Below are 25,109 nucleotides of genomic sequence, written 5' to 3'. Positions count from 1 at the left end.
TAAGGTGTATGTAAACATCCGACTTCAACTGCATGTTGTTTCTACGCCATTTCAAATACAACAAAATACATTTGATGATGTTGAATCAATGTGGAAAACTTATTGGATATGCAAAAAAAGTAGTCAATGTAAAGGGATTTCGGGAATGTTTCTGTTTTTTGACCCAACTTTAAAACCTAAATCCAGTTACATGGTTCAAATATGTTATTTCATGTTGAATTTATGTTAGTTGAAAACTCAATCAAATGACGTTGAACTGATGTCTTTGTCCAGTGGGATAGCACACTGGAGATCTTCAACCTAGGGTTATCAAAATACCTGATCTGAACAGGAAGGGGATGTGAACTTAGAGTTTAGGGATGGAGGAAATAGGTGGGAGGAGGGAGACGGGTAGGAGTGAGGAGGTCAGGAGTCTGCAAATAGCTGGTTCACAATTAAAAAGGTTTAACAGGATCTTAAGCACAAACACATTTGTAACATATTGCAAGAATTGTGTTATTTAAAAAAAATTGCATACAAAATGGTTGACGTTGTACACAATTTTCAGGAACCTATTTTGACTCGAGTACTTTTAAAACTACTGGCTGAAATTTTACAAAACCTTGATAAAAGCATCTTTAAGATTGTATCAACTAGCTAAGCCGTTTATTTCTCACGTAGGTCAAAGAAACACTACATAATGAAAGATAAGGGGACATCAATTGCATGGTTCAATTGTCACTGTTGGGCGTATCTCAGAAAACCACATCCTTTCTATCATCCTGTTTCTATAGCAACCAGAAAGCAATTTGGAGGCATTGAACCAACGGCTTTCGCCAGGCAGCAGGCACTCCACCTAATGTCAGTATATTGACACAGCAACAAGAGACATTCTAAAAAAGTAAGGTTAGTGTGTAACGTCAATTATATTTACAACGATACCAGACCATTTCCTTTACAAATGAGATCAAAGCCACAAAAAAATGTAAATGGTTAAAAGTTTACAATGTGAACAAAACCAAAAATGTATTTTTTAAAAGGTACTAAGTGCATGGTAAACAAACTGTATATACAAACAAAATGTTAATGTTATCACATGCAGTCCACTCTATATAAACCTGTTACGTTTATCTGTTTTAGAGACCGCAATAGCTATTGAGCACAAGTAACAGTCCATGTAACTACCTGGTCAACCAGACTTGGCTCGTCCAGGTGATGTTCTGGACTGGGTTAAAGATCACTCAAAATTCTGCTGGTCAATGTCAGAGGGCACAGTGCAGCGGGTCAAGGTGGACAGGTAGAGACCAGTTGCCATAGGGACAAGACCGGCCGCTACCTTGAGAATTGCCAGTAATCGGCATGCTGCCGTGGTCACCCCCTCTGTTGTCTGAGTGGAGAAAGAAAGGAAGATGGAGGAATAAATAAATGGGGGAAAAAACAAATGTTTCATGAAATAACAGAATGACACACTTATAAAAGATAATGAGTTTGTATTATCCGTCAGTCTATTCATAACACAAGCTTCATTAAATAAACAAACTCACACACTATCAACAAGGCAGGTCCTACAGGCTCTAGTATGGCTCAAAGTAGAAGAGACTTCATCCCTACTTGTATTTGTGAGAGGTATTGACATGTTGAAAGCACCGAGCTGTCTGTTTAAACGATTAGCACAAAGCTCAGACAACCATTCATACCCCACAAGACATGGTCTCTTCACAGTCCAAGTCCAGAACAGACTATGGGAGGCACACAGTACTACATAGCGCCATGACTACATGGAACTCTATTCCACATCAGGTAACTGATACAATCAGTATAATCAGATTTATTTTTTTTAACATAAAAAAAACACCTTATGGAACAGCAGGGACTGTGAAGCAACACAAACATAGGCAGAGACATGTATGCATACACACGATAACATACGCACATGTACACATAGATTTTGTGTTGTAGATATGTGGTAGTGGAGTATGGGCCTGAGTGCACACAGTGTATTGTGAACTCTCTTATAAATGTATTGTAATGTATGTATTTGGGGCTTCCGAGTGGCACAGCAGTCTAAGGCTCTGCATTTCAGTGCTACAGGTGTAACTACAGACCCTGGTTCGATTCCAGGCTGTATCACAACCGGACGTGATTGGGAGACCCTAAGGGCGGCACACAGATGGCCCAGTGTTGTCCGGGTTTGGCCGGGGTAGGCCGTCATTGTAAATAAGAATTTGTTCTTAACTGACTTGCCTAGTTAAATAAAAGGTTAAATACAAATAAATCATGTTTTTTTAAAATTGTATAACTGCCTTACTTTTGCCAGACCCCAGGAAGAGTAGCTGCTGCCTTGGTAGCAGCTAATGGCGATGCATAATAAATACAAATATAGTGTTTCACCTGCCAATCATGTCTATGCGTTAACTGATACAGTTGACACATACCTGATCCTCTGCACACAATAAGGGGCAGTGGAGGGATGCAGCCAGCGTCCTCACAGAGACCAGCCGCTCAGGGGGCACTGACACATTACGAGCTGGAGGAGGAGACACAGACACACCACAGAAACACAGGTGATAGAAATCTTTCAATATAATGATGATAGAATGTGATAAGTGAGGGCCTCCCGAGTGGCGCAGTGGTCTAAGGCACTGCATCGCAGTGCTAGCTGTGCCACTAGAGAGCCTGGATCAAGTCGCAACTGGGAGACCCATAGGGCGGCACACAATTGGCCCAGCGTCGTCCGGGTTAGGGGAGTGTTTTGCCGGCAGGGATGTTCTTGTCCCATCGAGCTCCAGCAACTCCTGTGGCGGGCCAGGCCCAATGCACACTGACACGGTTGCCAGGCGTACGGTATTATTTTTCACTATATTGGATCACTCCAATATATAAGAACAGATCAAAACCAACATTGTGGACCAGTCAGTGAGTTCTAAAGACACCATACAACATCACCACACAAATACCATATTATATTTAATAATATAAATATAATATATGCCATTTAGCAGACGCTTTTATCCAAAGCGACTTACAGTCATGTGTGCATACATTCTACGATAACAACATTAGACCATTAGACCATAACAACATTAGACCATAACAACATTAGACCATTAGATCATAACAACATTAGATCATAACAACATTAGATCATAACAACATTAGACCATTAGACCATAACAACATTAGACCATAACAACATTAGACCATAACAACATTAGACCATAACAACATTAGACCATAACCACATTAGACCATTAGATCATCAACTTAGACCATTAGACCATAACAACATTAGACAATTAGATCATAACAACATTAGATCGTAACAACATTAGATCATAACAGCATTAGACCATTAGACCATAACAACATTAGACCATAACAGCATTAGACCATTAGATCATAACAACATTAGATCATAACAACATTAGACCATAACAACATTAGACCATAACAACATTAGACCATAACAACATTAGACCATAACAACATTAGACCATAACAACATTAGACCATTAGATCATAACAACATTAGACCATTAGACCATAACAACATTAGACAATTAGATCATAACAACATTAGATCGTAACAACATTAGATCATAACAGCATTAGACCATTAGACCATAACAACATTAGACCATAACAACATTAGACCATAACAACATTAGACCATTAGACCATAACAACATTAGACCATAACAACATTAGATCATAACAACATTAGACCATAACAACATTAGACCATAACAACATTAGACCATAACAACATTAGACCATAACAACATTAGACCATTAGACCATAACACCATTAGACCATTAGACCATAACAACATTAGACCATTAGACCATAACAACATTAGACCATTAGATCATAACAACATTAGACCATAACAACATTAGACCATTAGACCATAACAACATTAGAACATAACAACATTAGACCATAACAACATTAGACCATAACAACATTAGACCATTAGACCATAACAACATTAGACCATTAGACCATAACAACATTAGACCATTAGATCATAACAACATTAGACCATAACAACATTAGACCATTAGACCATAACAACATTAGACCATTAGACCATAACAACATTAGAACATAACAACATTAGAACATAACAACATTAGACCATAACAACATTAGACCATTAGACCATAACAACATTAGACCATTAGATCATAACAACATTAGACCATAACAACATTAGACCATTAGACCATAACAACATTAGAACATAACAACATTAGACCATAACAACATTAGACCATTAGACCATAACAACATTAGACCATTAGACCATAACAACATTAGACCATTAGACCATAACAACATTAGACCATTAGATCATAACAACATTAGACCATAACAACATTAGACCATAACAACATTAGATCATTAGATCATAACAGCATTAGATCATAACAACATTAGATCATAACAACATTAGATCATTAGACCATAACAACATTAGACCATAACAACATTAGACCATAACAACATTAGACCATAACAACATTAGACCATTAGATCATAACAACATTAGACCATTAGACCATAACAACATTAGACAATTAGATCATAACAACATGGACTGCACTAGATTTGCTAGTTAATAATAATAATAATAATAATATAATAATATATGCCATTTAGCAGACGCTTTTATCCAAAGCGACTTACAGTCATGTGTGCATACATTCTACGATAACAACATTAGACCATTAGACCATAACAACATTAGACCATAACAACATTAGACCATTAGACCATAACAGCATTAGACCATTTAAACACACCCCCCTTGTCAACTGATGAACCGGTGTGTCAATCTAAGTAACATAACTACAATATATTGGTATCACTCTGCGGCGGAGGGATACATCCGATGTGAGGATTTAGAGATGTACTTTTGTGTACACCTGTGTCACAGCTGGGGTCCGCCCCTATATATAGACCCCATGGCCGCGTCACGTTCTCGTTCTCCTCCGTCTGTATGTTGAGGTACAAACTTTCTGAAGTTCACTTGGTAAGTCGCTGGTAAGTGCAATATCTTGCGTGGAAGTATACTCACTGGCTGTTTGCAGCCCCTCCTCTTCAGTGCTCCACTCGCTGTGCATGGTTGATCTGTATCTTCCGCCCGTGGTTTGTCATGCTTGCATTTCATTAGCGTTACACTACGACTCCATGTGCATTAATATATTGGTGGCTCTTGCTGCCACAAACTGTAATTTACCTTACACAACTTGCCGACTGGCTTGTTCTGTGTTTGTGTGTTGTGAATTGTCTTAACATACTGCATGTTCTTTCCCCTGCAGAGTGTAAGAGTATCGTAGTGGGCTTTCCACTACATTGAGACATTAACTTTGGAGTTCCTTAACGGGTGTTACTCCATATGGTTCTGTTTTCACTGCTTGGATATGAAACCGGTAAGTAATATTGGCATAAATCTTTTTTTAAATGTTTTATCCATTACCTGGTTGCTGTTTTTTTGTCTGCCTGTTTTTCCCACTGGGGTCTACCCGGTGTTTGCAGCGGTACTGGGTAATTTATCCCTCACCGGTGTCATGACGTTTCCCTCTTTGGGTACAGCAAGCCCCATCCCCCAATCCCTGTCTCCTGCACCCAGGCTGCTGTGGTCAGAGAGAGGTCGGAAATTCCTGGAGGAGATTATCTCCTCATGGCCACAGTTTTGAGACAGAGTGAATTTTCATAGACAACAAAGGCATTTCTTACACCTCACAGAACTTGAGGTCTGAACAACATTTATGTTCTGGAGAAGGTATAAAAGATCGGTGAAGTAACCAGCTACGAACTGGTCTGTTTGGTACAATTTGGTGAAACTCATGGGAGACAATACGATCACATTACCATAACGCTGTTTATATAATAGCCTCAGATATGAGGTTTACATCTAATTGCTGTATAAGATGAATGAGTGAAGATGATACTGTTTGTAAAATTGTGTAATGTGATTTTGGACTGTTTAATGAAGGAAACTCCAATTCCCTTTTAACTAAATCAGAGGACCGCCCATGAGCCCAGTTTGGACCTGGCATCATGAGACAGTCTTTTTCTGCCCTCCCGAAGAAAAGCCCCACTTTGAGAATTTCTCAACAGACCATGTTTCCCTCAATTACGAGAGGACAAAGGTTATCACTTTTCAACAGAGACCCCGACGACACACTGAGCGTTAATATATTTTTGGATTGCAATTGTTCCCGAATGAGTGAGCGGTCATGTGCAAAGGATTAGCCTTACAAATGTTATAATTATCAACTGTGTGTTGTCTTATCTCAGTCGACCCCCACTTCCCTTTTGTACAACAAGCCGCGATGCCGGTTTATCCCACTTGGGAAACTCTGTTATCATTTCCTTGTAACTATCTACTGTTTGTTTATGCATTTCTGTGAATTACTTAGTGAATAAATGATTTTAGACAATTGATGTATGGATGACTCATTGTGAAGACTGGGTTCGTGCAGATAACCAACAATTTACGACATTTGGAATGAGACTAACGTGAGGTAAAATAAATAATTCATTAATCAGAAGACTATTGATCAGATATGAAAATATATGAAAAGTTATATTAGGAAAATTATAACGTTGTAAACTGAATATTTTCCTTGGTGCCCGGACTTCCTAGTTAATTACAGTTACATGATTAATCAATTTAAATCGCATAATAATAATAATTAGAGTCATTTGATAAAGATTCATCTTCAGTTTAATGATGCCAAAGACAAGACACCGGGTTCCTATTCCTCCAAGCGTGTCACGACATAACTCTCCAAGGGCGTCAAACCCCTGCTCCGTGGCCTTGTTGGCTTGGCTGAGCTTATGGCTTCTCTTTGTGACAGGTGTGATGGTGGCATCCCCCCTGGGCATCCGCATACCTCATGTATGCACTGGATGCCTGTTTTGTGTGGTGTTCTCAGAATGCCTGCACCTGGCGCGATTGGAGGCCATGCGCGAGTGGGTCGGCCAGGCTCGGGCTCACGCTGGGGACGAGCTCCCTCCCGCAGGAGTGATTCGGCAGCGAGCTGTTAGTCCCTCTTCGTGGCCCAGTACCCTTCCCAGGAAGCGAGGCCGGAGCCCCCCCCCAGAGTATTTGATGCGGATTTGAAAGCCACACATGGGTCCCTCTTCTCTCTTGGCTGCCTTACCAACGCAGCCATGCTGCTATAGGCCTACCTGCAGGAGGACACATAGGAGCTCCTCTGGGAAATGATGGAGGTGTCTTGTCTGCTTTCCCTGCTCCAGAGGGTGGGGTCCCTCTCCTGCCCCATCGTCTTGTGCTAAGGGACGACAACGGGAGCAGCACAGCATGCGGTGAAGCAACAGCCTGTTTTTCCCCCACACGGGTCTTCCCCAGTTTTTGCAGAGGTACTGGGTAATTTATCCTTTACCGGGTTCCTATTCCTCCAAAGGGGTCACGACATAAGTTCTCCCAGGGCGTCTGACCCCTGCTCCGTGGCCTTGGTGTCTTGGTTGAGCTTATGGCTTCCCTTTGTTACAGGTGTGACGCCCCGAGCTTATAGCTTCCCTTTGTTACAGGTGTGATGGTGTCAATCGTCAATCGTCAACGCCATAGGGACGTGCATGGGAAACCCAGGCGCTCGGGCGCCAGAGGAGAGGCGGGCCCCGGCAGGACCCCTGACACAACCTTCCCGGCCACTTCTCCCGGTCTCAAAGGGCAAAGTGGTCGACCAAGGGCAGATTAGCCTGCGGCTGTTGGCTACCCCCTTGGAGCAGCAGGCTCATCAATAAACTAGAAAGCTGAGCTGTACTGCTGGCCCTGCGGTCTTTCCTTACACATCTGAAAGGAAGACATATCCTGGTGAGAACAGACAACAGCACAGCGGTGGCTTATATCAGACATCCTGAGTGTGACAGCGGTTATGCTCTCGAGGGAGGGCCCACCACCTTGGGACTGGAGCCTACATCCCCAGGTGGTGCAGCACCTGTGGGACAAGTTCAGGAGGGTGCAGGGGGACCTGTTTGCCTCCCTGGACAATGCACACTGCCCCCTGTGGTACTCCATGTTGGAGCCACCAGGGCCTCTGGGCTTGGATGCTCTGGCTCTCGATTGGCCAGGGCTGGAGCTTTCCCCATTCCCCCCTTTTCCCCTGATCCAGGCTGAGCTGGACAGGACCAGGATGGAAGAGCATCATCTGCTTCTGGTGGTCCCATACTGGTCCAACCTTCTTCTGTCCCTGTTGTCTGGGACACCTTGGCAACTTCCCATGAGACCAGACCTGCTGTCTCAGGCCGGGGAACTCTGTGGCATCCGATGCCACACCGCCTCAGTCTGTGGGATTCGCCACTGAACAGTACCAATGGTCCATGTTAGGACTACAGGAGTGTGTAATGAACACCATGCAGAGCACAAGGGCGCCGGCTACAACCGCGGCATACCAGTTGTGCCGGCGGTTGTTCTGCTCTTGGTGCACTGGCATTGAGGTTGTGCCCGAGTCATGTGGGGTGCAGTATGTCCTCCAATACCTGCAGTCTCGCTTGGATGAGGGCTTGTCAGCCTCAACACTGAGAGGGTATTTGGCCGCAATATCTGCCTGCATTGTGAGGTGGATGGACAGGCCAGTGGGACGCCATCCCTTGGTCTCCAGGTTTTTGAGTGGGGTTCGTCGCCTGCGTCCAGTTAGGACCCGCTCACTGGTGAACTGGGATCTCAATGTAGTCTTGACAGCTTTGGTAAAGCCACCTTTCGAACCGTTCGAGTCTGCCTCCCTGAAACACCTCTCTATTAAGGTGGCTTTCTTGGTAGCAATTACTACCATAAAGAGGGTGGTGAGCTCCATGCTCTTTCGGTAAGTTCTGAGGGCTAAAGGATGGACACTGGGGGGAGGAGTATATCTCTCCGCCCCAACTCTTCATTCCTCCCTAAGGTTTTGTCAGACAGGCATGTGAACATCCCTTTTATCTTGTCTGCTTATGACCTCCCGGCAGTGGCGGGGGAGTCTGGCCCTCCCTCCGGCATGCTGTGCCCTGTGAGAGCACAGGCTGCCTATGTTGAGTGGACACGGTCAGTGAGAACAACAGACCAGCTCTTTGTCTGTTATGGTGAGAGAGTCCTGGGGGCTGGGCTATCAAAGCAGAAGCTCTCTCACTGGATCATGGACACGATTACGACAGCATGCAGCCTGGCTGGCATGCCAGTGCTGGGATCTGTGGTGGCACATTCAACACGAGGTGTGGCTGCATCCTGGGCTCTACTGAGAGGAGTGCCCCTCACTGAGAACTGTGCTGCGGCCAGCTGGGCTTCCTCTTGCACCTTTGCTAGGTACTATCAGGTAAATGTGGCATCTCCCTCTGCAGTGGATTCAACGGTCCTGGGCATCACCTCCCCTTCCGGGGACTGTGTCGGGACCCCCCTTCCACACTGACGGTCCCTGCGTCTTGGTCCCGCACTAGGACTTCGCCGCTGGCTGGCCAGGTCCCTCTAGCACCGACTAATCTGATACGGGAATACCAATATATTGGAGTGATCCAATATAGCGAAACATAACGAAGGTTACATATGTAACCACGATTATGTGAGCTATATGGATCACTCCAATCCTCTACGGTGCTAGAGACTCGAGGTCGACTGATTAATCGGAATGGCCGATTTCAAGTTTTCACAACAATCGGAAATCGGTAATTTTGGATGCCGATTTTGCCGATGTTTTTTTCCACCATTATTTACTCTTTATTTAATTAGGCAGGTCAGTTAAGAACACATTCTTATTTTCAATGACGGCCTAGTAACGGTGGGTTAACTGCCTTGTTCAGGGGCAGAACGACAGATTTTTTACCTTGTCAGCTCAGGGATTGAATCTTGCAACCTTACGGTTAACTAGTCCAACGCTCTGACCACCTGCCTCACGAGGAGCCCGCCTGTTAAGAAGCCAAGGTAAGTTGCTAGCTAGCATTAAACTTAATCAATCATAATCACTAGTTATAACTACACATGGTTGATGATATTACTAGTTTATCTAGCGTGTCCTGCGTTGCATATAACCGATGCAGTGCGCATTCGCGAAAAAGGACTGTCGTTGCGCCAATGTGTACCTAACCATAAACACCAATGTATTTCTTAAAATCAATACACATAAGTATATATTTGTAAACCTGCATATTTAGCTAAAAGAAATCCAGTTTAGCAGGCAATATTAACCAGGTGAAATTGTGTCACTTCTCTTGCGTTCATTGCATGCAGAGCCAAGGTATATGCTACAGTTTGAGCCGCCTGGCTCATTGCGAACTAATTTGCCAGAATTTTACGTAATTATGACATAACATTGAAGGTTGTGCAATGTAACAGGAATATTTAGACTGATGGATGCCACCCGTTAGATAAAATACAGAACGGTTCCATATTTCACTCAAAGAATAACAGTCTTGTTTTCGAGATGATAGTTTCCGGGTTCGACCATATTAATGACCGAAGGCCCACATTTATGTGTGTTATTATGTTATAATTAAGTTTATGATTTGATAGAGCAGACTAACTTTCATGTGTTTTGCCAGCAACTCTGCTGTTTATGACTTCAAGCCTATCAACTCCCAAGATTAGGCTGGTGTAACGATGTGATGTAAAATGGCTAGCTAGTTATCGGGTTACGCGCTATACTGTTACAAACGTCACTCGCTCTGAGACTTGGAGTAGTTGTTCCCCTTGCCCTGCATGGGTAACGCTGCTTCGAGGGTGGCTGTTGTCGTTGTGTTCCTGGTTCGAGTCCAGGTAGGAGCGAGGAAAGGTACAGAAGCTATACTGTTACACTGGCAATACTAAAGTGCCTATAAGAACATCCAATAGTCAAAGGTATATGAAATACAAATGGTATAGAGAGAAAAATTCCTATAATAACTACAACCTAAAACTTCTTACCTGGGAATATTGAAGACTCATGTTAAAAGGAACCACCAGCTTTCATATGTTCTCATGTTCTGAGCAAGGGACTTAAACGTTAGCTTTCTTACATAGCACATATTGCACTTTTACTTTCTTCTCCAACACTTTGTTTTTGCATTATTTAAACCAAATTGAACAGGTTTCATTATTTATTTCAGGCTAAATTGATTTTATTGATGTATTATATTAAGTTAAAATAATTGTTCATTTAGTATTGTTGTAATTGTCATTATTACAACAAAAAAATTAAAAGCGTCCGATTAATCGGTATCAGCTTTTCTTGTCCTCCAATAATCGGTATCGGTGTTGAAAAATCATAATCGGTCGACCTCTACTCGAGACACTAAAGTCCATGGAGAATAAGAGTGCCTCCTCTCAGCTGCCCACTGCACTGAGACTAGGAAACACTGTCACCACTGAAAAATCCACGATAATCGAGAATTTCAAGAAGCATCTCTCTACGGCTGCCCATGCATTCCATCTGGCTACCCCAACACCGGCCAACAGCTCTGCACCCCTGCAGCAATTGGCCCAAGCCCCCCAGCTTCTCCTTCACCCAAATGCAGACAGCTGGTGTTCTGAAAGAGTTGCGAAATCTGGATTCCTACAAATCAGCTGGGCTAAACAATCTGGACCCTCTCTTCCTAAAATTAATCTGCCGCAATTGTTGCAACCCCTATTACTAGTCTGTTCAACTTCTCTTCTGCATCGCCTGAGATTCCCAAAGATTGGAAGGCGGCAGCGGTCATCCTCCTCTTCAAAAGAGGAGACACTAGACCCAAACTGTTACAGACCTATAGCCATCCTGCCCTGCCTTTCATAAGTCTTCGAAGGCCAAGTGAACAAACAGATCACCGACCATTTCGAATCGCACCATACCTTCTCCGCTATGCAATCTGGTTTCCGAGCTGGTCACTGGTGTACCTCAGCCACACTCAAGGTACTAAACAATATCATAACTGCCATCGATAAAAGACAGTACTGACTGTGCAGCCGTCTTTATCGACCTGGCCAAGGTTTCGTCTCTGTCAATCACCGTATTCTTATTGGCAGACTCAACAGCATTGGTTTCTCTAATGACTGCCTCGTCTGGATCACCAACTACATCTCAGAGATTTTAGTGTGTCAAATCGGAGGGCCTGTTGTCCCGAACCTCTGGCAGTCAATGGGGGTGCCACAGCGTTCAATTCTCGGGCGGACTCTTTTCTCTGTATATATCAATGATGTCGCTCTTGCTGCGGGTGATAATTTGATCCACCTCCACACAGACGACATCATTCTGTATACATATGGTCCTTCTTTAGACACTGTGTTAACAAACCTCCAAACAAGCTTCAACACCATACAACACTCCTTCTGTGGCCTCAAACTGCTCTTAACAGCTAGTTAAACGAAACGCATGCTCTTCAATCGATCGCTGCCCACACCCGCCCGCCCGACTAGCATCACTACTCTGGACGGCTCTGACTTAAGACAACTACAAATACCTAGGTGTCTGGTTAGACTGTAAACTCTCCTTCCAGACATTAAACATCTAGAATCGACTTCCTATTTCACAACAAAGCATCCTTCACTCATGCTGCCAAACATACCCTCGTAAAACTACTATCCTACCAATCCTTGACTTCGGCGATGTCATTTACAAAATAGCCCCCAAAACTCTACTCAGCAAATTGGATGTAGTCTATCACAGTGCCATCCATTTTGTCACCAAAGCCCCATATACTACCCACCACTGCGACCTGTATGCTCTCGTTGGCTGGTCCTTGCTACATATTCGTCGCCAAACCCACTGACTCCAGGTCATCTATAAGTCTTTGCTAGGTAAAGCTCCGACTTATCTCAGCTCACTAGTCACCATAGAAACACCCACCTGTAGCACGCGCTCCAGCAGGTATATTTCACTGGTCATCCCCAAAGCCAACACTTGTTTTGGCCCCCTTTCCTTCCAGTTCTCTGCTGCCAATGACTGGATCAAATTGAAAAAAAAAAAAAAAAAAAAAATCACTGAAGTTGGAGACTTATATCTCCCTCACTAACTTTAAGCGTCAGCTGTTAGAGCAGCTTACCAATCCCTGCGTAAATCCCTGCGTAAATGTGTAAATAGCCCATCCAACTATCTAACTCATACCCATATTTGTTTTTCTGCTCTTTTGCACACCAGTATTTCTACTTGAACATATCTCACTCCAGTGTAAATTGATACATTGTAATTACTTCACCACTATTGGTCTATTTATTGCCTTACCTCCTTACTTCATTTGCACACACTGTATACAGATGTTTCTATTGTGTTATTGACTGTACGCTTGTTTATTCCATATGTAACTCTGTGTTGTTTTTGTTGCACTGCTTTGCTTTATCTTGGCCAGGTCGCAGTTGTAAATGAGAACTTGTCCTCAACTGGCGTACCTGGTTAAATAAAAGGTGAAATTTAAAAAATAAATAATAATATATAGAGGCACCTCAAAAATGATGTAGAGAACGTGTCGCAGCCATGGGGTCTATATATAGGGGCGGACCCCAGCTGTGACACAGGTGTACACGGGAGTAAATCTGTAAATCCTCACCTCAGATGTATCCCTCCGCCGCGGAGTGATACCAATATATTGGGAGTGATCCATACTGCTCACATAACCGTGGTTACATACGTAACCTTCGTTTCCTCAGACACATTGGTGCGGCTGGCTTTCGGGTTAAGCGGGCTTTGTGTGAAGAAGCAGTATGACTTGGCTGGGTTGCGTTTCGGAGGACTCCATACCGGAGTTGCAGCGATGAGACATGACTAACTACCAATTGGATACCATGAAATTGGGGAGAAAACAGGGTAAAAGTACAAATAAAAATATATATATATATAATAATTGTGATAAGTGTTGATGAAAGATGGATAAAGGAGAAGGATAGACAGGCGAGTTCATTTCCTTACCACTGGTAACCAGGAAGCAGACTTTGCCCTGGAAGTAACCTGGGTCTAAATACTTGAGGGAGGTCTCTGCTGACTGGAAGCTGAGGAGAGAGAAAAGCAGTAGCATTACCACTGGAAGTGGAGGCCAGTAAAAGCCACACAATAGGTCCATCTCCCTATGGATGGTTCTTATTGTCTGTATGTGAATGTACCTGAGCTCTGAGGTTAGGTGAATGATGAAAACCACCAGATCTATCCGCGGCCGAGACTCCTCATTTTCCATGGGGAGTGGGAGGCTTCTGGCCAACCTTCTGGTACAGAAAGACAAGACAAGACTGTTAGAAGGGTTGTGACTAGATGGTATACAGCTACTTTTGTCAAGTGACTTTTCGTAGCAGGTTAGGAGAGCATTTTAGCTAACTCGAATCCTTTTTTAAACCTAAATCCCCTAACATGTGATGAAAAGTCTCTTCCGTCCGTAGCTGTATACCATCTAGTCAAAACCCCTACCTAGCTCGCTAGTTGAGAACTCAATTCAGTACTTACACATTGACGTTGACAGTCTTCTCTTGAAGAACAACAGTGTCAGCTAACTTCTGCTGAAATTGCTCTTCGTTCTCCACCAGCTGGAATAAGAAACACATTCATTGAGTAACGGGTGAGTTAGCGGTGTTGTGTCAGCTATCTAACTGACTTCTGTTTATGTAAATGTATCAAAAATCTGGATAGCAGTAATGTCCCATTTGTCGTAGTGATAAGAATCTTTGCTAATTAGTTACGTTTGCTAGCTACCTAGGCCAACGTTACTTACAGGACCACTTACCAGTATGTTCGCCGTGTTTAGTCCAGGAAGTTTACTAAATGGTTTGAGTAAAGACATTTTACTTCCAAAAAGTCAAATTGTGTTATAAAGCGTTCAACAATCCTGTGGCCAAATAACAATTCATACACAACTCCAATGTTATGGTGGAATATTTTTTTTTATCCATGACATTTGTGGCGCGTAATTTCAAACTTCCGTTAAACGTCATGACGTCTTCTTCCGCTGCCATTTTCTTAAGGAGCACGACTGCAATCTACTGTCTAAAAAGTGTAACTACACAAATGTAACCCTGCTGCTACCCTGCTGCACAATAATTCGGATATTTCTTTGATAAACAGTAAATTAAAGCTGAAGCCATAGTTGCTTCATCCATTTTTGAACTTATAAATGAATGATATATACCCATTGATTCTTGAATGTAATGTATAAATGCCTCATGAGCAAGTTTAAGCTTGTTATACTCCAAAGTTAAAAACAAAATGTTAACACTATATAACCTCAAAACATGGTTAACATAATTGTTTATATCATGGTAAGTCCTGTCATCCATAGCTATGAATTTGAAAGGTTTACAGTCCTCCAGGCCCATCCCTCAGCTTTGTACCAAAACACAGACAGGTTGTCTGCTTTGTTGTTTCAATTAAGGATTCCAACATTAAGAATGGACAGGAAACATGAGTCACAATGGAAGCAGGACTTTTATTAACTTTGTAGTAGCTGGCACAGCAAGGTAGATCCCCCAAACATCCACCTTGACTCACAGCAAAAGGACTGACTGTGTGTGTGTGTGTGTGTGTGTGTGTGTGTGTGTGTGTGTGTGTGTGTGTGTGTGTGTGTGTGTGTGTGTGTGTGTGTGTGTGTGTGTGTGTGTGTGTGTGACCATGGGTTTCTGCTGAATACCAATAAAGTAACAGTATGTAAAATGCTTGTGTACGTTGTCAACTATATTGAATTCTACATGTCCATATTAGTGTGAAGAGTTAAGTGGTACTCTCAAGTATGTTTATCTTTCAAATATGTGGTTGTTCATCACTGTTTGTGTATAAATCTAAGTTGTACACACTATACGCGCTCCCCCATATGAAACCGATCTTTGGATCCATGTTGGAACCCAGAAAATGACAACAGCATCAACATTGTCAATCATAATGATAAAATAAAAAACAGCATTTCTAAAATAAAATAATGTTTAAATGGGTAGAACATCCATCTCCCTCTACTAACCCCGTCCCAATATCCAATTATTACATGAAATAAAGTGTTGCTCCCAGTCCAACCTCCTTCCTTTCGTTCAAGATCTTTCCCATTCATCCCAATCAAAAGCTCCACCAACTATCTTTGCATGCTCCCGTCCTGATTTCCTTGTCCCAATTATTCCTCTCTGGCCAATTTATGTCGCACTTCAACATGAATGAACACACTCACCACCCTCCTGGACCCTTCCAGCCAGTCCCAATTCACTCCCTCCCACCTGGCCATAAACCTTTGATGATTGCGGATCTGAAAGGTCTGGATAGGTATAAGCAGTGTAGCTTCCACCATATTGCTTCCATCTTATAGATCTGCAAACATCTAAGGGTTATGGCTCAGGTGAAGGGGTAAGGAGCCCATTAGAATGGACTTTTGCTCCATCTTTCTAAACCCCCCCTGCTCTAACATGACCTCGGATGTCCCCCTCTGTGTCATATCTCCCCCGACTCCCTCTCCCCATCTGAGCTGGAACGTCTATCCCTCTCTAGCGACAGAGATCTCTCTCTTTCTCTCCCCCTGGCCATCATCTCTGGAGAGGTGGATCTCTCCCGGTCTTCCCTAGTCATGGGCTCGGGCCTGTCGTCTTGCTCCCGGGAGCGGGGTGGGCCCTCTCCTCCGCTCTCCCTCCATCTCTCCTGGGAAGAGGAGCGCCCTGAGGGTGAACGCCCTGATGGAGAGCGCTGAGATGGTGAGCGGGGTTCTCTGTCTCGGGTGTGTGAGGATCTGTCCCTGGAAGACCTGGGTAGAAGGAAACAGATCAAGAATTGGTAAAAGATCAAGCACCCGATGATAGACAAACAAAATTATACCCAGACAAACTGTTTGGAAAGAGCTGTTTCGTATTCATTAGGGCACAGTATAGCAAAACATTTTACAATGTATAAACTGGCAAAAGCAGGCAACCTGGTAAAATTAAGGTAAAATAAAAAGGTAGTTGTACTTCCCTGTTTTAATCTAGTTGCTGCCTGATTTTAGTGACATAAGGGCTATGTGGGTCGTGTTCATTAGGGCACAAGGTACGTATAAAAAAAAATTTGCAACGGAAAGACAACATCAAGTTTTTTGTTGTTCAGGCAACCTGGTAATATAAAAAAGGTAGTAGTACCTCCTGATTTCATTAAGTTCTAGTTCTAGTTGGTGCTTGATTTTAATGACATAAGGGCTAGCTGCCATTTTCTAAGTATCACATCAGGGTTCCTGTCTGTCTGTTTGGGCTTCACCTCTTCCTCTTGCTCCTGTGAGAGTGGGAGCGCGAGCGATGCCCGTCTTTGTGTCTATGCTTACGCTCCCGTTCCCTGTCCCGCTCTCCTCCTCCCTCCTCCCTGGGACGAGAGGAGCGGTGTCGTCTCGAGCGATGGGAGGATGAGCTGCCTCCCTCCCTGTATCGTTCACCGCTTCTTGATCTTGTCCTGTGAAAAAAATCAGTGGATTGTTAAAATACAAGAGAACAAGCATTTTGAAGTATTTATTTGATGTCTGAACTGGTGGGAACAAGTCAGACTTAGCTCACCTCCGGCGATCTCTCTCCCCCCTCTCTCTTTCTCTCTCCCTCTCCCGTACACGTTCAGTTTCGCGCTCCCTCTCCTTTTCCCTCTCTCGTTCTCGCTCCAGCTCCCACTCCTTTGCTCTCTCTTCCTCCTTTTCCTCCCTTCTTCTCAGTCGCATTCCTTCTTGCTTATCCATAACGGCTTTCTGTAGCAGGAAAAAAAAAAACACGTAACTAAGTACACAAATCCATCGCAACAACTGTGCTCAGACAGCTCAGGTTTTACACTTCCTGAAAAGCAAGGTAAACATCTACATAACTAGTGATATCCTACTAGGTTCTGACTACTGGTATATGGTGTGTGTCTCACCCGTAGCCTGTCCAGCTTCTCCCGGATCTCAATGAATCCCAGATGCAGTTTGCCTCCGAAGTGGTCAGCCAGGCGGCGGTCATTGTCATGGAGACCTAGGTAGGCGGAGCACACCTCGCACACCCGGAGCTTCTGCTGCTGGAAGCTGGACGCCGGCATCGAGTTTCTGTATACGTCCTGGGAGAAGGCAACAGTAAACCAGACTGACGTTAGAACTAGGACACTGCAAAGTTCTTAGTGCGTATGTTGCGGAGTTGAAGACTAACGTTAATTAGGACATAGTACACAAATGCCTGACCCACTTTCAAATGACTGATATTGACTGACTTTTGGGATATATTTTGAGTGCACATGTGAAATTCCTCTTATACCTGGCTGTTAAACATCTAAGAGGCCTTGCTGAAACAGGTTTGTATATACATACAAATACCCATTTATACATTTTTTTTAAACAAGTTCATCTTTATTTAATCACAGTACAATTCCTAGCTCCGATGATTGGTTGTGACCACAACCATCCTTGACCCCCTGCCAACTGACCTCTGCCTCCTTCTTCATTGCGCGAGTCTTCTCCACCTTCTCCAGGACCTCCTGTGCCTCTTCCACATTGCCCTCGCCCCCCAGCTGCTCTGCCCGAGCCAGCAGCTTACCGATCTCCTCGTTCAGCTCATGGACCCGCTCAGCCTGTTGATACCAGAGAGAAAGGGTTAGAATTATGACACGGTGACAACCAGGGCAACAAAAATCTCATTTTAATTACAGTTTCTTATACACGGTTGAAATGTCATTTTCTGAAATTAATCAGATACATTCATCTAGAAAAACCAGAACAACAACACATACCATGGAATTGGATTCCAACTATAGTGTCAATTCACCTAATGAGCATGTGGGGAACTATCTAAGTAAGACAAACAACAGGGGTCGGTCACCTTGGCGGCAACCTCAGCGCTGATCTCATCCTGCGTCTCAGCCAGTCTCTTTTTTGCTAGCTCAGTCCTGCGGTCACAGTCAGCAATGAATGACTGAAGGTGCTCAGCAGCCTGTGTTGACAGGGGATAATAATAATAATAAAATGCCATTTAGCAGACGCTTTTATCCAAAGCGACTTACAGTCATGTGTGCATACATTCTACGTATGGGTGGTCCCGGGGATCGAACCCACTACCCTGGCGTTACAAGCGCCATGCTCTACCAACTGAGCTACAGAAGGACCGGATGGCGAGGAGAGTTTAAAGTCGCCAGATTAGAGAAAAAGCATCAATAGATATTACATGGAGACAAAACAGAAGAAAAGAAAAGGAGGGCGAGAAAGAGACAATCCATTGATCAACAGATCACAGTTTGCATGCAGAGGAAACGTGTGTGTGTGGTAAACATGAATACTAGGTACGTGACAGTCCAACATGACTCACGTCAAGCTCAAAGAAGTACTCCTGTTGCTTGGATGCGATCTCGAAGTCAGCCCTGAGGGCCAAGTCGTGGACCTTCACACACTCTCCCAGGTCCATTCTCTATATGACGACGAGAAACATCCATTAAATCATTCACTCAAAGCTGTACCTACAAGTCCTGTACTCAGGAGTGCAACTGACATTGTGTTCTATAAACACTACTACACACAACCATTGTGACAAAGACAGTGTTTCACAAACTGGGGGTCACCTGATTGAAAAATGGGGTCACGAGAGAACTCCGAAATAAAATAAATACATTGTGCTTGGTTCATAGAACCGGGGTTACGTTAGTAAACTCCATAGCCACTAGATGTGATTGTAATAAACAGAGGTTTCTGTTTTCTTCCTACAAAATGTGGATCTATCTTTAGGACCGTTTAAGCTACAAAATATTATGATCCCATCACTAAAAGATAAGACTCTCAGGAACACGTGCGCTTCTTTTGTTTCCCTCTACAATGGCAGGACACAATAGAACAGTGAACAAGACCAGGCACTAAATCAATTATGTTCTTTTCTACACAGAAGAGCATACAAAACTATTGCCTGATGATCTTCTGAACTTTCCAATACTTCAAACCATACTTTATTCAGATTGAAATACTGATTTGTAATAGACTGTCTAAGCCCCAAAGATTTACAAATGTATATGTCAAAATATGGTCACGGGCCAAAAAAGTTTGGGATCCCCTGGACTAAGTAAGATGTCATGTACTCACAGTGCCGGAGAGAATGTCGTGAGGACAGGAGTCCAGCAAATGACTCTTGCAGACCCGCTCATCTGTAAATTTGATTCTCTGGCGCATGGTGTCCCCTACACGAAAAATAAATCAGACAAGGGGAGAGAGTTAGTGAGCAGAGCAATGTCATGTCAATCGCAAGAAGCAATAGCTGTGTGCATACCAGACACCACTTTCATATTATCCAAAATTGTGATTACGGTGGGTGCATATGCCCATGTGGATCATTCATTCCTTGAAACCAAAGCTAGTTTAACTTTAGCAAGCTAATCTAGTTATCTGTCCAACGTTAGCTGTAGCCAGTCAGTAGCATCTCGTGGGCCAACAATATCCCAGCTAGCAAACATCAACAATGTGACAAGGTCTGAAACGGAATGTTCCTTGTGTTTACTTTACTGTGAACACAACAAGTAGTTAGCCGTCGTTAGCATTCAGCCATTTGTCCCCAGGCTAAGGTAGCTTAGCTAGCTAACGTCAGCTAGCATGATAACAACTAGTTAAAAACATTTCATCTGAAACATCGAGCGACACTGAAACAATGTAGCTTGTCGTTAACTCACCATCTCTACTTGTGCCCATCAACTGGTCCAACATCGCTCGCATTTGCGCTTGAGCCGACATGTTTCTTGTTTATGTCCACACTGCAAGCCGATGGTGTCTGCTGCATGCAGCCTCTACCACAGGCCTCTGACGGCTCGTGGACGTCGAACAACTTTTCTCAGAGAACCTCAAGTTCTCGTGACGAATAGTTTGAAACAAACTAGCTCGCTAAAAACTTATTGAGACCTTCCACCACCTTAACGTTTATAATTATCAAGTTTGTAATACCAATTTACAATGTAAATATTAGGTAGCTAAGCCTATTCCGAAATGTTTCTCGTCCCTGTTCGTCTCTCAACTCGAAGTATGGCGAGGGGACAGTATGTTGAGTGGCGGGTAGTGTAATTTCAAATTCGGATAATTGAGGTAAACCCGAAGGTTTTTAGGTAGTTGTGAGACCAACCACAGTCCCTTGTTAGACCGTAAATATCATAGACATATTCTAACGTATTTATTAATTCGGTGTCCTTTATTTTTCGACTTCCTCCTCTTTCCGAGCGCGCTCTGCCTCGAAGGAAATGCTGGTTGGTTGAACCGCACAAAATGCTGCAGTCCTCGCGCGCTGGTTGGGCTGAATGGCACAAACGTCATTTGATCGCTCTGTCGTCAGATATCGTACGCATTTCTATATTTTTTTAAAGAAAAAAGCGCTATAATAAATGTTAGTCAATATTAGCGCAAGTAACGCAATTACAACTGAGTACAAGTACAAGCGCAATGAAATTGTAGCATAGACAGCATATGAATGTACATAGGCCTAAACTGGATTCTATGGGCAAGGACAGTGTGTGAGAAGCACATAATACAAAATGGCTGGAATTATCCATTCTATATATGACTGTTCATACATTGTGCATTACATGTATTTATTAATATCTTATTGTTTAATCTTTGCTGTCGTCATAAAATGCATTTGGCATTCGGCCAACACCACGGATAGACATAAGTCCTGAACACACCCATAACATTGCTGCCCCGCCCACTCCAAATTGGAAAAATGGCGACAGCTGTCTTGTGGCTCTCACGGAACCTCGTATCGAGGAATACGGGGGTAGTAAGCCGTAACATCGTCTTGAAACCGTCTAACACAACGAGACTGAACCAATGTCGAAATGCGGTATCAACAGCAAATGGCGGTGTTCAACCAAAGCCGGATAAAGTGAGTTTTCATGTATGGTCAAGTCGGTTAGTAAGCAGGCTGGGTAACACTACACATCATGTGGGAGGTTCCTAACTCTTGGAGCAGATTGACAGCAGTCTTTGCCAATCACATTTTAAGGAATTTGGAGAGGCAACTGCGGGAGCCAATGAACTTGTGTATGTTTTATACGGAAGTAATTGTCATTATTTTAGCCACTTTTCGTCGAAAAATTATACCATTAAGCTAATATGTAAATGTTTTATGTAATAAAGTATTGGCTTACACAGAATATACCAGTGTAACATATGAACACAACTAGAAATACCATGGGGTATTGGCGTGTCCATTTTTAGGTCAAAGCCCATATCAATTGAATTAGCCTGTTTGTGGGAAATAAAACATTTCAGATCCATAATTTATTGTATTATGAGTATGGCACCCTGAGCCTCTGCATTTATTATGTGAATCAAGGAAATTGTTGAGGATTTATGCATTCTGAAAAATCCCATGTTCTCTTGTCTGAGGCTTTGAACCATATACTGTGTATGATGCTTGATGTGGTCATGTTTCTGTATAATATAATAATAATATATGCCATTTAGCAGACGCTTTTATCCAAAGCGACTTACAGTCATGTGTATGATGTTAGCGGTTTTAGTTAATGTAGTAACCTTTTTTCAGATTGTAGATATTCATTCTTTCTTTTGCCCCTATCACCCAGATATCCTTCGGCCTTGTCCGCATGACCGCTGTCGTGATTCCCTTCCTGTACGTGGGAACGCTGATCAGCAAGAACTTTGCGGCTCTACTTGAGGAGCATGACATCTTCGTCCCTGAGGATGATGACGATGACGACTGAACCTAGGTCAGTGATGAGAAGAGAGGTATTGATACAGCTATTGATGTATAAAAGGCTAATAACATTACTAGTCCCAGGGTGACACATAGGCTACCCTAAAATAAAACTTGAATATACTATTGTCCCTAACAGTAGTTTAGAGTGCATACGTGCAACATCTTATTTACATAATGGTATGTACCTAATCCAAACAGTCATGTTGGAACATGTTGACATGGTACCAATGATTATCTAAAAGAGAATGAAGAGAAATAATACAACTGAGAATTAATGACCATTGACATTGCTTGCATTTTCATTCCTTCCCAGGGTGCTTTGCAATAATGATGGCATGCCACTATGAGGAAGGGAGAGAGATGCCCCCTACAGGAGAAGATTGCCCTCATCATGATCCACCTCTCCATCGCCTTTTTTCTCTCTCTTTCCTCCCTTTTAGTCCCACTTTCACCTCCTTGCCACGGATTACTACATATTATTTGATATCATTGCGAGGTCACAGCACAGTCAGACTTCACTCTTGCATGTGTCTTATTATTTACTCAATAAAGAGTCTGTGTCAAAATAAATAAAAAATAACAACACATTTGTTGGGGTATGTTCTTTGGTGTTATTTTGTGGTTGTCCCTGTCATTCTATAAAACATGCATTCTTTGGTCTTATAACTCCAACCACAGCCTAGCCTGGAATCCAGATTGATGTGCTCTATTTCACCACGGTTTCACTTTGCTATATGTTGAAACAGAGCATATCAGTTTGGAGAATTCCAAGCTAACCACAGCCAGCCATAACGAAGAACAAACATTGTGCTATTGCATGGCTTCTTGGCTCTTCACAGCAGGTATCCAACTATCCATCCACCAACTCTATCTCTTCCTGCAGCGCTGCGTTGGCCAGTCTCAGGTGTCTCTTCTCCCCTCGTGCAGTGCTGCGTTAGTCAGTCTGAGGTGCTCCCTGAGGTCCCTGATCTCCAGCTCACTGCGACCCTTCATCCCAATCAGCTCCACGTACACCTCTTTGTAGCGGTCACACAAACTCTGCTTCTCCTAGAGGGGGGTCATAGACCAACACAGAGGAGACCAGTAGAGTGACATTTCTTATCCATATTCTGTTGTGTATGTAAACACGTATGGTGGTTGAATGGTTGGTCTGGAGTGGAACAGTAGAAATGGCATATGCAAGTACCTTGGGACAAGATGAGGGAAATTTGACTAAAGATTAGTATTTGTGTTTATGGTGTGCTATCATGATTTTGTAAGGGTTGATCATGTGGATACAGAATATACCAGTAGTACCTTAGTTAGAGACTGCACTTCATTCCTTAGACAGCCAATCTCTTTTTGTAGGTACTCGACCTCAATCTCCTTTGCTCGTAGCAGCATCTGGAGGGCAACACAGATACATCAGTTTAGTATTTTTGGTCATTTTAGTGATGCAATACTCATCAATATGAAGATTATTCATATTATTATTATTCATATGAATGTAGGTATAATGGCGGGATGTACCATTTCTCCGTTGGCATTCACAATGGCAATGGAGGTTATCATCAGATCCTCAAAATGGGTTGCTGGTGGACAGCGAGTCGACTCTGGTTTCCGCCTCCCTCCACTCAGAGCCTACATGGACGACATTACAACATTGACCACCACTGTCCCATGCACCAGGAGACTGCTCAGAAAACTTGAGGAGAACATCAGCTGGGCCCGTATGAAGATTAAACCATCCAAGTCACGCAGCATCTCGATTGTGAAGGGAGTACTCTCTGACCTGAAATTCTTCATCGGAGATGACCAAATCCCAACAGTGTCTGAGCAGCCGGTAAAAAGCCTTGGAAGGGGGTATGATGCAAGCCTGAAGGACAAAGACCAGGTGCAACAGCTGCGCAAAGACATCAGTAGTAGCCTACAGTCCATCGACAACACCCAGCTACCTGGAAAGTTAAAGGCCTGGTGTCTGCAGTTTGGTCTCCTACCCCGGGTGTTGTGGCACTTAGCACTGTATGAGGTTCCAATCTCAACAGTGGAGAAGATGGAAAGAGGAGTCACAGGCTACTTAAAGAAGTGGCTTGGAGTTCCACGATGCCTTACCACCATAGGCCTCTATGGAGATGGTGTCCTCAAGCTGCCCCTCACCAGTCTAACAGAGGAATTCAAGTGTGCAAAAACCAGGCTCCAAATGACACTGAATGAATCTCGAGACCCAGTGGTGAGCAACAACGCGCCGACCTTGGCAACTGGGCACAAATGGAGGCCAGGAAAAGCAGTCCAGGAGGCAACAGCAGCCCTCAGACATGCTGACATTGTGGGTCATGTTCAGCAAGGGAGAGGAGGCCTTGGGCTAACTAGCCGTGCTGCTTGGAGTAAGGCCACTGCACCAGAGCGGCGGAAGATGGTAGTGCAGGAAGTACGCCATCAGGAGGAGGCTGCAAGGTGGGCCAAGGCAGTCTCTCTTGCCAAACAGGGACAGTGGACTCGATGGGACAGTGTGGAGAAGAGGTAGATCAGCTGGAAGGATCTGTGGGCCATGGAAGCGAGGCGGTTGAGCTTTTCCATCAGAGCAACATATGA

At 43.5% G+C, this 25,109-nt stretch overlaps 3 protein-coding genes across 5 annotated transcripts; 1 reads left to right on the top strand and 2 right to left on the bottom strand.

The window, feature by feature from the left end:
* On the bottom strand, positions 1-14,838 carry LOC124015587 (centromere protein M-like). Of its 2 annotated transcripts, none has more exons than XM_046330928.1 (6): positions 14,639-14,838; positions 14,362-14,441; positions 14,028-14,126; positions 13,837-13,916; positions 2,415-2,506; positions 1-1,366 (listed from the first exon to the last, which is right to left on the bottom strand). In XM_046330928.1, exons 1-6 carry the CDS (start codon positions 14,693-14,695, stop codon positions 1,217-1,219), a joined length of 558 nt encoding a protein of 185 aa, XP_046186884.1. In that variant the 5' UTR covers positions 14,696-14,838; the 3' UTR covers positions 1-1,216. The 2 variants fall into 2 exon arrangements, with proteins under 2 accessions (XP_046186884.1, XP_046186885.1); XM_046330929.1 differs by having other exon boundaries at positions 14,028-14,123.
* A 479-nt stretch (positions 14,839-15,317) lies between these two features.
* Positions 15,318-21,100, bottom strand: LOC124015585 (putative RNA-binding protein Luc7-like 2). The gene is made up of 9 exons (XM_046330927.1): positions 20,503-21,100; positions 19,922-20,016; positions 19,161-19,259; positions 18,678-18,788; positions 18,286-18,429; positions 17,746-17,922; positions 17,400-17,581; positions 17,110-17,298; positions 15,318-16,627 (listed from the first exon to the last, which is right to left on the bottom strand). Exons 1-9 carry the CDS (start codon positions 20,561-20,563, stop codon positions 16,321-16,323), a joined length of 1,365 nt encoding a protein of 454 aa, XP_046186883.1. The 5' UTR covers positions 20,564-21,100; the 3' UTR covers positions 15,318-16,320.
* Positions 21,101-21,504: 404 nt separating this feature from the next.
* Positions 21,505-23,125, top strand: smdt1b (single-pass membrane protein with aspartate-rich tail 1b). 2 transcript variants are annotated; one of them, XM_046331571.1, is made up of 3 exons: positions 21,505-21,701; positions 22,405-22,548; positions 22,852-23,125. In XM_046331571.1, exons 1-2 carry the CDS (start codon positions 21,540-21,542, stop codon positions 22,540-22,542), a joined length of 300 nt encoding a protein of 99 aa, XP_046187527.1. In that variant the 5' UTR covers positions 21,505-21,539; the 3' UTR covers positions 22,543-22,548; positions 22,852-23,125. The 2 variants fall into 2 exon arrangements, with proteins under 2 accessions (XP_046187527.1, XP_046187528.1); XM_046331572.1 differs by having other exon boundaries at positions 22,405-22,567.
* Positions 23,126-25,109: the final 1,984 nt, after the last annotated feature.

Source organism: Oncorhynchus gorbuscha, linkage group LG26 (genome assembly GCF_021184085.1).
Source record: "Oncorhynchus gorbuscha isolate QuinsamMale2020 ecotype Even-year linkage group LG26, OgorEven_v1.0, whole genome shotgun sequence".
Taxonomy (NCBI): domain Eukaryota; kingdom Metazoa; phylum Chordata; class Actinopteri; order Salmoniformes; family Salmonidae; genus Oncorhynchus; species Oncorhynchus gorbuscha.
This window is presented reverse-complemented; position numbering and strand designations above follow the sequence as displayed.

Bases quoted from the DNA above. Each gene is read 5' to 3' on its own strand.
- LOC124015587 (XM_046330928.1), bottom strand. From the start codon at position 14,695: ATGTCTTTACTCAAACCATTTAGTAAACTTCCTGGACTAAACACGGCG. The intron at 14,127-14,361 runs GTAAGTACTGAA...TTTCTGTACCAG, and splicing joins AAGACTGTCAACGTCAATGT to AAGGTTGGCCAGAAGCCTCC. The intron at 1,367-2,414 runs GTATGTGTCAAC...TTCTCCACTCAG, and splicing joins TATTGTGTGCAGAGGATCAG to ACAACAGAGGGGGTGACCAC.
- LOC124015585 (XM_046330927.1), bottom strand. From the start codon at position 20,563: ATGTCGGCTCAAGCGCAAATGCGAGCGATGTTGGACCAGTTGATGGGC. The intron at 18,430-18,677 runs GTGACCGACCCC...TGGTATCAACAG, and splicing joins GCGCTGAGGTTGCCGCCAAG to GCTGAGCGGGTCCATGAGCT. The intron at 16,628-17,109 runs GTGAAGCCCAAA...CCTTCTACCCAG, and splicing joins CACAGGAGCAAGAGGAAGAG to GTCTTCCAGGGACAGATCCT.
- smdt1b (XM_046331571.1), top strand. From the start codon at position 21,540: ATGGCGACAGCTGTCTTGTGGCTCTCACGGAACCTCGTATCGAGGAAT. The intron at 21,702-22,404 runs GTGAGTTTTCAT...CCTATCACCCAG, and splicing joins TTCAACCAAAGCCGGATAAA to ATATCCTTCGGCCTTGTCCG.